The following is a 14,949-nucleotide window of genomic DNA, read 5'->3' as shown; positions in this document are numbered from 1 at the left end:
TGCTGTTTTACCGAGCACTGTGTCGCAGTGCCATGTATGCAAGTAAATATTTTTATTTGAATAAAAGGAGTTGGTTCTAGCAGAGAGCACTATATATATTTTTATGTGCATGTTGCATGTGATTTGGAGTTCTGGTCCATGTCATCACTGAGGAGACGATAGGTTGGTGCATCCATCCCAGTCTGCCCAGCCCCTTGATTGATTTCCAGCACATTGGACTTCCCATTCTCCACAGGAGACTACATCCTATGATATCACAGTAACCACCCCATATGGGAATGTGCGTTTGACCCATCTATTGATTCAGGGGTCTTTTAGAAAGGTGAGCTGCTAATATTTCCTGTGATGGAGACTCTGCACGAAGTCACCTTCAAGAATATATCCAGAAGCAAATCTTGTCATCATTTTGGGAACTCATGCGTCTGGCTTTCTATGTATTTCCTTTTCAATTATTCCATTATTTGTTTGTTTAGCACTGCACTTTTGTAGTTTATGTAAAAGGTTCAACACACAGGAAATGCTCTGTTATTTAGGCTCCATTCACACTAGTGCAACTTGTCATGCAAGTTTGGACACAAAGTCACTTGACTAGTTGCAGCCCATTGATTTTAATGGCACCCGTTCCAATCTATGCAACTTAAAAGCTCAGCTTCGTTGATGTGACTTTCTAGTGACTTGAGTGCCAGAGAGTGTAAAGTCGCATAAAATTCGTATCAAAGTCACACTCCAAAATCACACTTGCAGTTGCACTAGTATGAACAGAGCCTTAGATGAAGGAATGCAAGACCAAAGATAAATCTTTCAGGGAACTCTTTAGCACAAATACATTTCTAGAAGAATTTCAGTTGACATATTTAAGAGTGCTGCTAATAATGACGATGACCCCCTGTTAATTAATCCTATAAAGTTTAATTCAAATACCACAATAGGTAATAAAACGTCTTGGCACTGTTATGTTGACTGAACACAACATGATAAAAAGCTGGAATCCCCTTTAACAACTGGGTTTTTAGCTTTCATTTTCTAATCCACCTTAGAGGAAGGGGTATTTGCTATGGACAACACAGTTTATACCGATTTACAGAATGCAGTACTGTTCTTACTCTTGCAATATATTGTATATACTACAGTGCATACCTATAATTTAATTTGACATGGGCACGAAGATGAAAAAACATGAACAGAATATGTACCACCTACATGTCTGACTACAAAGGGGGACTTGTTCTCTGTCTCTTTCTTGAATGTATAAGGTCCTAGGTTTAAATGGGCCAGTCTTTGCTTGGAGTCCTCAGATAACTCACACATGCGCCGGTTTGTGTAGGGTGATGGTGAGCGGGATTTAGATGCGATAGTAGGCTGCTCATATCTTCTGGATGTCCTGAAGGAGGCACTTTTACGGACAGGCGTAGAAAACTGTAAATGAAAAATACAAGAATCGTCAAACATCTTATTGCTACAAAGATCTGGAGCCATGGGGAATCAAGGCATACACCCAGGTAAACAGTTAAATACACAGTTGAAATACATGTATGTGTACAAATGTGCTTGCAAAAGGATTTGTAGTTCTCTTCAGCAGATCTTGTGCCTTCCGGCACAGCATAAAAGGCAAGTGACACTCCAATCTCTTGGTTCAGGTTTACAGTTAGCCTGAGTCCTCACTCTGCCTAATTGCAAATTTGGCAAAGGACTGGCATCATGCCTTTTGACTGATGTAGCACCCTCCTTCTTTATAGCAGGCTGCTAGACAAACTTAGTTAGTTATTTCTAGAAGTATAGTGGGAGGGAGGGCAGTACCAGCAGCCTGACTATTTATGGTTATCTAGCCAATTCCTGGGGAGGCGTGCCCAGTAGGTGGAGGGAGAGCCCATAAACATTCAGAGGCCTGGCAGCCAAGGTGCAGAGTATGAGGGTCCAGCCTTCTGGAAGAGACCCTTGTGTCAGGGGCTCGGCTCTGGGGCAGAGAGAGAGAGGAGAAGCCTGAGGAGTCCCTTTTGAAAACATCAAGGTCCCAGCCAAGTGTAGCTGGGGGGCCTCTTGAAGTGAGACCAGAGAGAGAGCCTGGGTCAGAACCTGGATAGAGCCAGGAGAGCAGGGGTGAGGAAGCTCCATTACTGTGGGACTGAGTGAATACTTAGTCCTGTTACACAGAGACATGACTGTGGGGTTCTTTTCCCTACAAGCCAGTGCAGTGCAGCCAGGAGCTGTGCAATACAGCCAGGAGTTGTGCATAACTGCCTAAGTGTGTCCTGTGCAGCCAGGATCTGTGTAATACAGCCAGGAGTCATGCAAGTCAGCCAAGAGATAGTATATTTCCGCCTAAGGTTGTGCAATACAGCCTGCGTTTTTGAGCAGACAGAAGCCTAGTAGGTCCTCAAGTTCTATAGTTCCTGCATATCCCATGCTCCCATCCCTATCCAAGTTCCTATTAACAAAAAAAAAACCTGAAGTGCATGTGCGGAGGTCTGCAAGATGGCCGCTTAACCTAGGCGCTCCGCACTGCTCCGGTCTTCTGTTCCCCCGCCACAGCCTTGGACCACCAGCGATAGACCTGGGAACACCCAGGGAATAATCTGATGTCCGGAGGCTCTGCTAGGAAGAACTTATCCAGTCATCTGGACCACATCCCGCCGCAGGCCTATCTATCCAAGATGGCGGCCACTACCACACAAGGCATGGACTGTGATACAGAGAAATCCATAGCTGACCAAGATGCCTCGAGCCCTGCTATACCTCCTATAGTAAATGTCACAGTGAGTAATCAGCCCCTATGTTGCACCTTCCCCAGCATCTAATAAATCGCTGACACCCATGAATGACTTTCTGGGGGCCCACAAACCCCATATTACCCCCACTGATTTCCCTTCCATGATAGCTGCTTTTTCCACAATGCTTTCCAGGGGTCTGGCCCAATTAGCTGCACAGATCCCCTCCTCCATCCATGCTGAGCTGCAGCATTTGGGATCACGTATGGAAATCATGGAAAAGAATGCTGATCAATCTGTAGCCAGAATTAACCAAACACTTCCAGAATACAGGATTATCCAGGATCAGTTGGAAACTGCATTGTCCAAAATAGATGACCTTGAAAACCGTTCAAGACGATACAACTTCAAAGTCAGAGGACTCCCTGAAACAGTAAAAGAAGTTAAGTATGCATTTTGTTCCTTCAATGACTTAATCCCAGACATCTCAGAACACCGTTTGGAATTGGACAGAGTGCACAGAGCCTTGCAACCAATGCGATCTGATTGTCTACCAAAAGACATTATAGTTAAACCCCACTATTACTCTGTCAAGAAAGAGGTGATGAAATTGACCAGGAATTCAGATGGGCTCACTATTAAGGGACATCGGGTCCAGGTCTTTGTGGACCTCTCCCCCTTTACTGTACAAAGATGTCGCTCTCTGAAACCCCTCCTTCAAGTTCTGTCTCAAAAGGACATAATATAGATGGTCCTTTGCATTTCGCCTAAACTTCTCGTATCGGAACAAGGTCCATAGCCTCTTATTTTTTGAAGGTGGAACGCCTGCTCCTACACCTGGGGATGATTACCCAAGAGATCCCTCCTTCTTCCACCGCCAGGAGTCCCTCGTCTGCCAAAAGGCCTTCTCCTCCTAGTCCACTTACTCCGGTTTGGCAGAAACAACAACTGAAGAGGTTAAGGGACTCTCAACCTTCCTGAGGAAGTCTTTTGGATTAAGGACAACTTTTTGTGTGCTTAATGGAACTGATATTTCCTCACCCCCACGATTCATGCTAGCTTTTAGCATGAGTTTCCTAGGGAACTCCTCCAAAGGGGGGGCTGGAATTTCTCATCCCCAATGTTTGATGAGTTCAAAGTCTAATTTGTCTTAAAGTTTTCAAGGTTTTTCTTATACCATAAAATACAAAAAACTATCAGCGCAAACCCAATATATGTGATAAAATAACTCAACCTCAATTCACTGTGCATAAATCAGGTGTGTGAAAGTATATAAGTGGTATCCGGCAGCATACACCAATCGTGTTTCACAAATCACAATAAACTATAAATCCTACCAAAATGTGATGCGCCAGAAATATAATAAAAAAGTGATGACTTTAAATACAATAAATCATATCCAGTTCATAAGGCACATAGCAATGTGTGTGCTTCCAATAAAGTGATATGAAGAGTGTCCCCGCTACCGAGGAAGTCAAAGGAGCATCACGCTCGACGTAACGCGTATAGGGGGACGGAGCGTGCATGGCCGACGCAGAGTCTCTCTCTGGTAACAGATCGCTGACATCGCTTATACAGCAGGCACGGCTGAGTGCCCAACAAATGTGAGTTGATCTGCCTTTCTCTAATAAAGCACACCCTTATTAGTAAGCAGAGAGCACTAGATTTCTTCATCTGTTTTTTATATGTCCCGGGATCCCTCGAGGTGCAATACAGTGTGGCTCTTTCCTGGAAGTCTGATCCATGATACATGTGATTGCTGGCCCATTTGGGTCCTTCAGGAAGGTGAGAGGCTAATTCACCTGGTGGAGGGATTCACTAATTGGTGTTTACAACTTGTTTTCATCACTGGATTTTCTTCAATTGGATACGGGGACACTCTTCATATCACTTTATTGGAAGCACACACATTGCTATGTGCCTTATGAACTGGATATGATTTATTGTATTTAAAGTCATCACTTTTTTATTATATTTCTGGCGCATCACATTTTGGTAGGATTTTCTTATACCATCCCTTAGTTATACTTGGGTATATTTATTGTTAAGTTACAGCTAGGATGTCATCCAGGGTGGCTTCTCTTTGGTGGGGCGAACTCTGAGACCCACTATACTCACTGGATACAATACTCTATGATTGACCCTGTGACGTTGCCTCTTTGATGTTCCAGGTGGGTAACAAAGAAACCTTTGCTGCTGAATTGCTTGACAGGGGTTAAGGAGCAGCTTGGTGACAATTGTTCAGGCCCTAATCCCTCCCTGTTTTTAAGGAACGGTGCTCTGTTTATTTGAAGTTATCTATTATATCCCTAGGCGGGTGGACCGAAGTGGATACAATGCGCCTCCATCTGCCGCTGATGCGTTTAGGTTTTACTCTCAGTGGAAAATTGATGACGTTCCCCACTTTTTAGGGATATCACCATTTTCAGTTTTTTGGTGGGAAGTGGCTTGACCCTTCCTCACCTGGGTGGGTTACTGGGTTTTTGGTTTCATTGTTTCTCTAATTGTTGTCTTGCATTCATTTGCTTCTCGGTCTCTACCTTTTCTTTTTCTTTCTCTAACTTTTCCCTTTCCTATGGTCTGTCTGGAACCCCTCCCACATCTATAGTTACATAGTTTGTGAGGTTGAAAAAAGACATCAGTCCATCCAGTTCAACCTATGATGTGTGTGTGTGTTTGCTGTTAACCGTACATTGTATACCCCTGTATGTTGTGGTCTTTAAGGTGCCCATCTAATAGTTTTTTGAAACTATCAATACTCCCTGCTGATACGACTGCTTGTGGAAGAGAATTCCACATCCCCACTGCTCTGACAGTAAAGAACCCCTTACGTATTTTTAGCTTAAACCTTTTTCCTCAAGTTTTAGTGAGTGGCCACGTGTCTTATTGTATTCCCTTTCTCTAAAAAGTTTGTTCTTTATGCTAGGGTCGCCAGTACAATATTTGTACATTGTTATCATATCCCCCCTCAATTGTCTCTTTTCCAGAGAGAATAAGTTCAGTGCTTGTAGTCTTTCCTCATAGCTGATGTCCTCCATTCCCCTAATTATTTTTGTTGCCCTTCTCTGGACTCTCGATTGTCCTTCTCTGGACTATCGATTCTCTGTTGCCCTTCTCTGGACTATCGATTCCCAGGACTGAGACATTGGAAAGGCTGTGGATGCACTGCTCGGCAGGATGACCTGTCTTCACTGGGTGAGATTTTTTTCTATTTTGAGTTGTCCAAACCTGATCCATGGCTAATTCTAAACCTTCCAATATGATCATGCAGATGATATCCCACAATGTACAGGGTCTTAATTCCCCGGAAAAACGGCAGAAATTTGATACCCTAAAGACAGATGTTATTCTCCAACAGGAAACTAATTTCCCAATCTCTTACAACCCCTCCTTCCTTCACCAGAGCTTCCCCCAATTTTACCTAGCTAATGCCATAAACAAGACACGTAAAGTAGCAATTTGCTTTTCCATATGTTGCTACCACAAGGACTGGCATCTTTTAGCAGCCCATCAGGTAGTCATACTTATACAGTGCAAAGCTGGATCAATATAAGCATGCAATACAGATAATTATTGGAGCTCAGCTTTAATTATCTATTCTGGGGAGATTCTTAACATAAATTGATATTACCATTGGAGAACAGGTCCACTCCAATTATAAAAGGTTCAGTTATGTTAGCATAAAGAGTGCTTAGTGGATATCTTTATTACCCCTAATTGGTTCACCAAGTCACATATTTATCAATATGAATTTAAAATATATAGGAGCAACCTGAAATTAAACAAGGGGAACACTAGAGTGTATACAGGTGACCACTTCAATTATATCAACTGAGTTTCAGTGTCTATGCAATAAAAACACTTACTGTTAATTGAAGTCTAATTGAGCTGTCTGCTTTCTTTAGAGCAGAGGGATTTGTGGCAGTAAAACTTGTTGGCGGAAACAACAACAAAAAAAAATAATCAGGATCATTTCCTTTTTAATAGAAAAAGAGCCGCGGATATGGCTGCCTTTTACATAATGTCTTCTGTCATTAGACAAACAAGAACAAGATCTCTAACCTGTTTCTGCATTTTCTTTTTGTCGCAGGGTCACCGTTCAAGCGTACGTTTCTTTTTTTCCAACAAATCCCTGGAGGGGCCACAAAAAACAATAATTAAACATCAAGGTCTAAAAGAAAAGGCTATCGCAGGTAAATGTCAGGCGGTGTAACAAACTGGGGTTTAATTGTGAAGCATTCCCTTTGTAAGCTCCTGACTTTAATAAAGATAATTAAAAAAGACACGGGACTGCTAGGAAATGTCAAGCAGATAACATTTGCATTTCTGACGATTCAATTACAAATGATTACATTGCTTTGTACAACAATTAAGAGCTGACTTTTATTCCACTGGATTGTTTGGTTAGGATTGACGATTTTAAGTGGCGTTTCTGATAACCGTTTAAAAATGCATCTCAAGTGGAAGAGGAAAACAAGATTGAATGGGATTTGTAATCTAAATAACACATTGGCATTTCTTACTGAAGGGTTAATAATTAAGGCAAAACTCTAGGCAAAAAAATCAGAAACTCAGTTTATTGCCACAAACTGAACCAAATAGCAATGTATATCCACTTCCAGACCAGGCCTTTCCTGGCATGCTTTGTTTACATGTAGCAATCAGTATTTTTTGCTAGAAAATTAATTAGAACCCCCAAACATTGTGTGTGTATATATATATATATTTTTTTTTTAAAGCAGAGACCAATATTTTTGGTAAAATATAAAAGATGTTACGCTGAGTAAATAGATACCAAACGTTTCATGCTTTAAATTTGTGCAACAGCGACACACTATGTAAATATTACTATTCATAGCTGATGCTTTAAAAGCTTTTAACCACTTAAGCCCACGGAAGATTTTACCCCCTTCCTGACCAGGCCCTATTTTGCAATACGGCATTGCGTGACTTTAACGGACAATTGCGCGGTCGTGCGACACTGTACCTAAACTAATTTAACGTCCTTTTTTTTCCCACAAACAGAGCTTTCTTTTGGTGATATTTGATCACCTGTGCGATTTTTTTATCATGCGCTATAAACAAAAAAAGAGCGTCAATTTTGCAAAAATAACAATATTTTTCAAATTTTTTTATATGAAATTCCCCCAAAAAAATGTAAAAATCAAAATTTTTTAACATTTTTGTCCAATTTGTTTTATGCTACCTATGTTTGGTAAAAAAAAAAAAAAAAAAAAAAAAAAAAAAAAATCGCAAAAAGCGTATTTTGATTGGTTTGCGCAAAAGTTATTGCGTTTACTAACCAAGGGAAAGATTTTAGTCATTTTTGTTGTTTGTTTTTTTAACGAGTAATGGCGGCGATCTGCGATTTTTTTTTTTTGCAGGACTGCGACATTGCGGCGGACAGATCGGACCCTTGACTGACATTTTTGACACTTTTGGGGTTAACAGTGACATTACTACAGTAATCAGTGCTATACATATGCACTGTTACTGTAAAAATGGCACTGGTAGGGAAGGAGTTAACTTTATTTGAGAGGGAGGGGTTAAGTGTGTCCCTAGGGGCGTGCTTCTAACTGTGATTGGATGTGGGTACTGGTGTAAGAACAGAGATCAATGGTCCTACATAGCAGAACCGTGTGATCTCCATTCTTACACAGGGGAGAATGACAAGCGGCTGTGTTTACATTAGCCGCCTGCCTTTCTCCCACTCTAACGGACAATCGCGAGTGCCCGGCAGACATCGGGTCCGCCGGGCACACGCGCGGGGGGGTCCGGGAGCACTAGCTCCGTAGAGCCTCACAGGCTAGCGACGTAGATCTACGTCGCTTTGCCTGTGAGGGGCTGACTGCCGATGTAGATCGGCGTTAGGCAGTCGGCAAGTGGTTAAAAAGGTAACCACTTTCAATGCACAGAGGAAGCCTAGAATTACTGCCCATGATTTGACTTTCGCAGTGATACCTCGCTTGTGGGACGATGGCTGTGTTCGTTCGTTGTGGGACTGACATGTGCGTACGTCTTTTACTCGAGAGCACGGGTGAAGGTGGCACTTACATTTTTTTTTTTTTTTTAATTATTCATTCGTTTTTTCACTGTTTTAATTTTTTTCTTTTTGTTTTTATTGCTGTCACAAAGAATTTTAACATTCTTGTGACACCAAAAGGCATGTGAAAGGTACTCTTTATAGAGAGATCTGGGGTCTATAAAAACCCAAATCCCTCCTCTGCCCTTTAAAGCATTCAATCACACCAAGATGGGTGTTTTCAAATGGTTTTGTTTCTTTGGAAATGGCGCCGTTGACATCCGGGTAAACCAGAAGTGATGTCATGTCATTGCTTCTGGGTTGCCAAAGCTGGGAGCTGATCAAAGCCAGTCGGGGCTTTGATCAGCTCTCGGATCAGCCGGCGAGCGTGCAAGTATGTCGCTGGTCCGGAAGTGGATATACAAAAGAACAGAGAGGGCATCCCAGCCTAATGCATTATCTTTCAACATTGTTTTATTTAAAAAACAAGAAACAGGAAATAGGGATTATACTCCCAAACCGATCAAAAAGACAGGCTCATAATAAATATCCAAATACGCAACTGTTAGGCATACTTCCTGTACCTTGGGAAGATGCCACACCTCTAAAAGACTCTGGATGTCTCCCCTGTGCTTCACTGAATGTAATGCACTGTAGACTGCACTGAGAGGCTGACCCGGAAATGACATCAAACGCGTTGCTTTCCGGGTCAGTAACAAGGAGGGGAGTGTGTCCTCTCTGTTCCCTCCCTTCTACCCAGTGGACCCGCTATGTGGGTCCCGGGTAGGGTTGCCACCTCATCCCTTTATTCTAGGACACACATTAATTACACAGGTTCTGTGGCTGATTAAGGCGCTAATTAAACTCTTAGTGCCTTATGTGCATTATATTAGCCTCAGAACCTGTGTAATTACCGTAATATGTGTCCTGGTTTAAAATAATGATGTGGCAACCCTTGTCCCAAACCCACAGATGATGGGCAAGCAAAACCAGGTATACACGTTGGGGATGGGGGGGGCAGCATTTAGTTAAAGAGGTTGTAAACCTCCAAGAAAAAAAAAAAAAAAAACTGAAAGACAAAGGCATAATGAGCTAGTATGCATCACATACTAGCTCATTCTGAAATACTTACCTTAGAACGAAGCCCCTGCAGCGGCGCTCACACACCGACATGGCCGACATGTTAACCCGTCTTCCTTCCGGGTTCACGTCCTCCAGCCATCTGATTGGCCGAAGCTGCGATGACGTCACGCATGCGCACGGGAGCCGCCGTTCACGGCACAGGGCTCTGAAGGAAAGGTACGGGCGACCGTTCCTTCAGAGCGCATGCGCCAGTGATGTCACTGGCTGAATTCAAAGTAAATATCTCCTTAATGGTGCATATTTAGGAGATATTCACAGTACCTATAGGTAAGCCTTATCATAGGCTTACCTATAGGTACAAGTTACAGAGGACTTCCTCTTTAAAGCTGAACCAAACTCATGAATAGTTTCCCAAAACAGTTCAATTTAAGGCATGCTGTGAATGAGAACTCTCACAGTTGAACTGAACCACAAAATGGTTGGTATCATACCTAATTACATATGCAGCACCATGGCAACTGCAGATCAGAGGATAAGATGTCTACTTAAAGCGGAGTTCCACCCTGGATTTTTTTTTTTTTTTTTTAAATACCCCCGGGACAGTCAGGGCTAGTGCATTCCACAATGGCTAGCCTCTGATCTGTCCCGGGTTGCACTTACCTGTTAGGACAAATACTTACCTTGAAAAAGTATTGTGCAGCGCTGCCATCTCAGATGTGGGCAGCTTGAAGCCAGCGAGATCCCCTTCGACGTCAGGGCCGGTGCAGGCGCAATGATTCCTGGGAGCGATGACGTTCAGCTCCCAGGAATCATTGCAGAGCCAGGAAGTGACAACGGGCCGCGGCCGAGGAAGAAGGAAGTAAGGTAAGTATATTTTCTTCGCTACGAGGTAAGTAAAAAAAAAAAAAGCGATTATCCATTTCTTTCTCAGGTGACCCGGAGGGAGAAGATGGAGGTAAGTATTAAATTAGGGTGGAACTCCACTTTAACTGTTAAGAATAGGAGGGTTTAGTTCCACTTTAATCATTATTGAGAATTCTATTCTTTTTTATTTTTTACATAAAAGGTAATCTATGCTTAAAGCGGAGCTCCACTGGTCTGCCTCTTCTCCCTTCCCAACAGGTACTCACTAACGTTTCCAGCTCAGTTTACCATGCCAAACTGAGCTGGAAGTTCGCCCTCCCGACCCCCCCTTCCCCCGCAGCCTTCTGGGACACTTAACAGGTCCCAGAAGACTGCAGCCCATTCACAAAGTGCAGCACGCTTTCCACATGCGTAGTAGGACTCCAGCTGTGTTTCCCTTAGTCAGGATGGGGGTGCCTGTACCTGATAGCCAATTGAAGAATCGGCTTGGGTGAGGACACCGCTGGATGCCTGGACAGGTGAGTGCACTAACATTGCATTTTTTGGGGGGAGCCTAGAGCTCTTCTTTAAAGCCTAAATCCAGGAATTAGAAAAAAATGTACTCTTGCAGTGGGCCTTCGCTGCACTTCAAGGCTTATCTAGGGGGCTCCATCAACTGGCAGCATTACTTGCCCTTTCCCCACTCCAGCACTGCCCTCTTGAAGCTCTAGTCTGAGGGTGGTCCCTTTGCATCATTACATACAATGCAGGGCTAATAACCCAGCATTGTGTTCGTGAATGGGCAAGCGTGCCGCTGAAAGAAGTCTGCGCGAGCACAGAATAAGGTCAGTATTTTTCCTTATTCTGGCCCCCCTAGACATAACTATTAACCCCCCTTTTCCCTGAAAATTGTGTCAGAATGCTACACCCAATGATTTGCTCCAGAACCAAAAAAAAGCCAGGCTTCAACTGGTCTTGTATTCTTCTGGAATTTAACACATAAATATTTATATCATTTATTCACATGAATCTACATACAATTGTCCTGACCAATGCTGCAACCAACACTAAATCAATCAATGCCTCCCGAGCAGTCTAAAGTCATTAACATGCTGTCACCAACACTAGTCACTATTTGGGTGGAAGCCAATTACCAGCCTAAAGACTCCATGCAGATAGTAACCCTGATGAGAGACGACCACAGATCCCCAGTCTGTGTTTCTAAGGCTGTTATGAAATGCATCAGCTTGCCCCGTACATCAGAAAAACCAGGCCTTCTGTTCCACATCGGCTGGAAGATCACCGAATGACAGCTGGCCTAGTGCACATCATAAATCTTCTATTTTACTTTAATATAGGCTCATGCTTTGCATTCCGGCTCCCCAACAAATACGAATGTGCTGAATCGCTGTCGGGCAACAATTCCGTTTGCTGTGACAAATTACAGCCTTTCTGGTGATCTGCTTTATCATTCAAATATTAAAGACAAATAAAGTTCTATTAATATTAATACATGGTAGGGAAGCATTCTATCACTGTACTGTGTCTGGTGTCAGTGCATACACAGTGGAACATTCAGTATAATCCAGTAATAGGACCAGCTAGTCATAAATCTTGCATTTACTGATAATGACATATATATAACAGCACTTAGGTGAAGTGCCATATTATTCAGTAGAAATTGTATTTATGAGCACTTGAAGCCATGGGACGCATTCCAAAAACCTCTTCAAGGACTTTCTGCTTAGGACAAATCATGTCTGCAGCTGATCTTACAATGCCAAGCAATTTGCTTCCATGACGCCCAGTCTAAAAAGTAATAACTGCTGAGACAAAGTGACTGGAAGAGTCTTAAAGTGGTTCTCCAGTTAAATGTTTTATTTAATTATTGCAACAAGTCATGGGAAGCCCGTACACTATTGTTCATTTGGCCCCCAACAGATCTTCCTTTCCACCGTAAAGCCAAGGAGTATTGGGATTTCATATACAGTGCATCCGGACAGTGTTCACAGCGCTTCACTTTTTCCACATTTTGTTAGGTTACAGCCTTATTCTAAAATGGATTCATTATTTTCCTCAAAATTTTACAAACCATATCCCATGATGACAATGTGAAAGAAGTTTGTTTGAAATCTTTGCAAATTTATTAAAAATAAAAAATGAAAAAAGTCACATGTACACAAGTGTTCACAGCCTTTGCTCGATACTTTGTTGAAGCACATTTGGCACCAATTAAAGCCTCAAGTTTTTTTGAGTATGATGCTACAAGCTTGGCACACCTATTTTTGGGCAGTTTCTCCCATTCTTCTTTGAAGGACCTCTCAAACTCTGTTAGGTTGGATGGGGAATGTCGGCGCACAGCCATTTTCAGATCTCTCCAGAGATGTTCCATTGGGTTCAAGTCTCGGCTCTGGCTGGGCCACTCAAGGACATTCACAGTTATCTTGGCTGTGTGCCTAGGGGCATTGTCCTGTTGGAAGATGAACCTATGCCCCAGTCTGAGGTCCAGAGTGCTCTGGAGCAAGTTTTCATCAAGGATGTCTCTGTACATTATAAAAGAAATGTACATTGGAGACACAGGATATCCTAGGATATCCTTTCCTTGAATGATTGATATTAGAGCCTGTTTGACCCACTGGTGACACAGGGGTCTCCTATTTAGGTGAGCACAATAGAGTGCTTCTTGGTGAAGGGATTATCACCGTGTAGGGATATCTTCCCAGCACCCCGTCGTGGCCTCCAGCTACCAGCTTTTAAAGGGACTCTCAGGCTTTATGAATGGACTTTTATAGTTTTTAATTATTTAATTATGTATAATCTGCACTGCACTATATTTTCTCAATATGTCTCTGTACATTGCTGCATTAAAATTTCCCTCCATCCTGACTAGTCTCCCAGTTCCAGTTGAGGTGGACTCAATCAAGTTTTAGAAACATCTCAAGGTTGATCAGTGGAAACAGGATGCCTCTGAATTTTTGAGTGTCATGGCAAAGGCTGTGAAAACTTATGTACATGTGATTTTTTTTTCCATTTTTATTTTCAATACGTTTTTTTTTTAATTCCAAACAAACTTCTTTCACGTTGTTATTATGGGGTATTGTTTGTAATATTTTGAGGAAAAGAATGACTTTAATCTATTTTGGAATAAGGAAGTAACATAGCAAAATGTGGAAAAAGTGAAGCGCTGTGAATACTTTCCGGATGCAATGTATTTATTCATACAGGGGTTGATTTACTAAAACTGGAGAGTGCAAAATCTGGTGCAGCTGTGCATGGTAGCCAATCAGCTTCTAACTTCAGCTTGTTCAATTAAAGTAGAAGTTCAGCCTAAAACTAACTCTAATGCCTCGTACACACGCAACGATTATCGGCCGACCGATCGGCCGTCTTTTGTCCAAGTTGTGTTTTGTTGGTTGGAATGTGCCTAGACTGCACATGAATTTTCTCGGCCAACAAAAACCAACTTCAGAAGTGATGTCATGTGCTGGTTAACTTTCCGTGTGTTTTTTCTTCTCTGAGCATGCCCAGTCTTGCTCATCAGATTTTTGTCTGCCGAAATCTGTACTGACTGACCGAAAATCGGCTGTTGCGTTGACGGCCAACAAAAATTTTATAGTCTGCACACCAGATTTTATTCGGCCGAAAAGTCGGAGTCGGTTGTCGAAAGCATCCTACTAACCGGCCGAAAATCGGCCGATCGGACGTTGGCCAAAAATTCACGGCCAACTGGCAGCCACATTTTAAGACTAATCTAACTAACTCAGTTAAGCAAAAATCCCTAAACATACCTTTTCTGCAGCTGGTCTGCTCCGGTCACAGGCTGAGCTGTCAGAGGCGGCTTCTCTGTGTGGGCGGGTGCAGAAGAGGCAGTTCCATAGAAACTCTGTGGGTGACGTCACTTCCCAGGCGTTGTCGGCTGTCTCTTCTACACAGCATCCGCCGCTGGAGACCAGAACAAATCGGCTGCAGAAAAGGTATGTATAGCGATTTATGCTTTACAGTGTTAGATAGATTTGGATAGATTTTAGATTGGATAGATTTAGAATGTGGCTTGGTCTGGGTCTCCCATGATATGGCTTCCATGCAAGCGAAGCTAGTCTAGTCTCAACATTCATTTTACGTCATCCATGTATCCACACTTTCTCGTCTGGTATAGCCTATCTCCCTATATACTTGTCCATCTCCGGCTGGCTAGATCTTTAAGTGAATAGTTAGCCTTCAGTCTTTTGCCCGTTTCCTTCTGTCCCTGGTCTGCACCTGCACTGGGGACCTTCTATAAAACGTGCTGCAACATTT

At 42.7% G+C, this 14,949-nt stretch overlaps 1 protein-coding gene across 1 annotated transcript in view; it reads right to left on the bottom strand.

Annotated features, from left to right (window-relative positions):
- SPATA6 (spermatogenesis associated 6) overlaps positions 1-14,949 on the bottom strand; it is a 175,249-nt gene that overhangs the window by 146,970 nt on the left and 13,330 nt on the right. The window contains exons 2-3 of the mRNA XM_082266220.1: positions 6,768-6,837; positions 1,201-1,416 (exon numbers count right to left, since the gene is read on the bottom strand). Of these exons, the coding sequence (XP_082122346.1) occupies positions 1,201-1,416; positions 6,768-6,779 (228 nt within the window). The 5' untranslated portion in view covers positions 6,780-6,837. The remainder of the gene's footprint in view (positions 1-1,200; positions 1,417-6,767; positions 6,838-14,949) is intronic.

This window comes from Pelophylax lessonae (genome assembly GCF_965119305.1).
Source record: "Pelophylax lessonae genome assembly, chromosome: 8".
Taxonomy (NCBI): Eukaryota; Metazoa; Chordata; class Amphibia; order Anura; family Ranidae; genus Pelophylax; species Pelophylax lessonae.
Note: the sequence above shows the minus strand (reverse complement) of the source record. Positions and strands in the feature narration are given on the sequence as shown.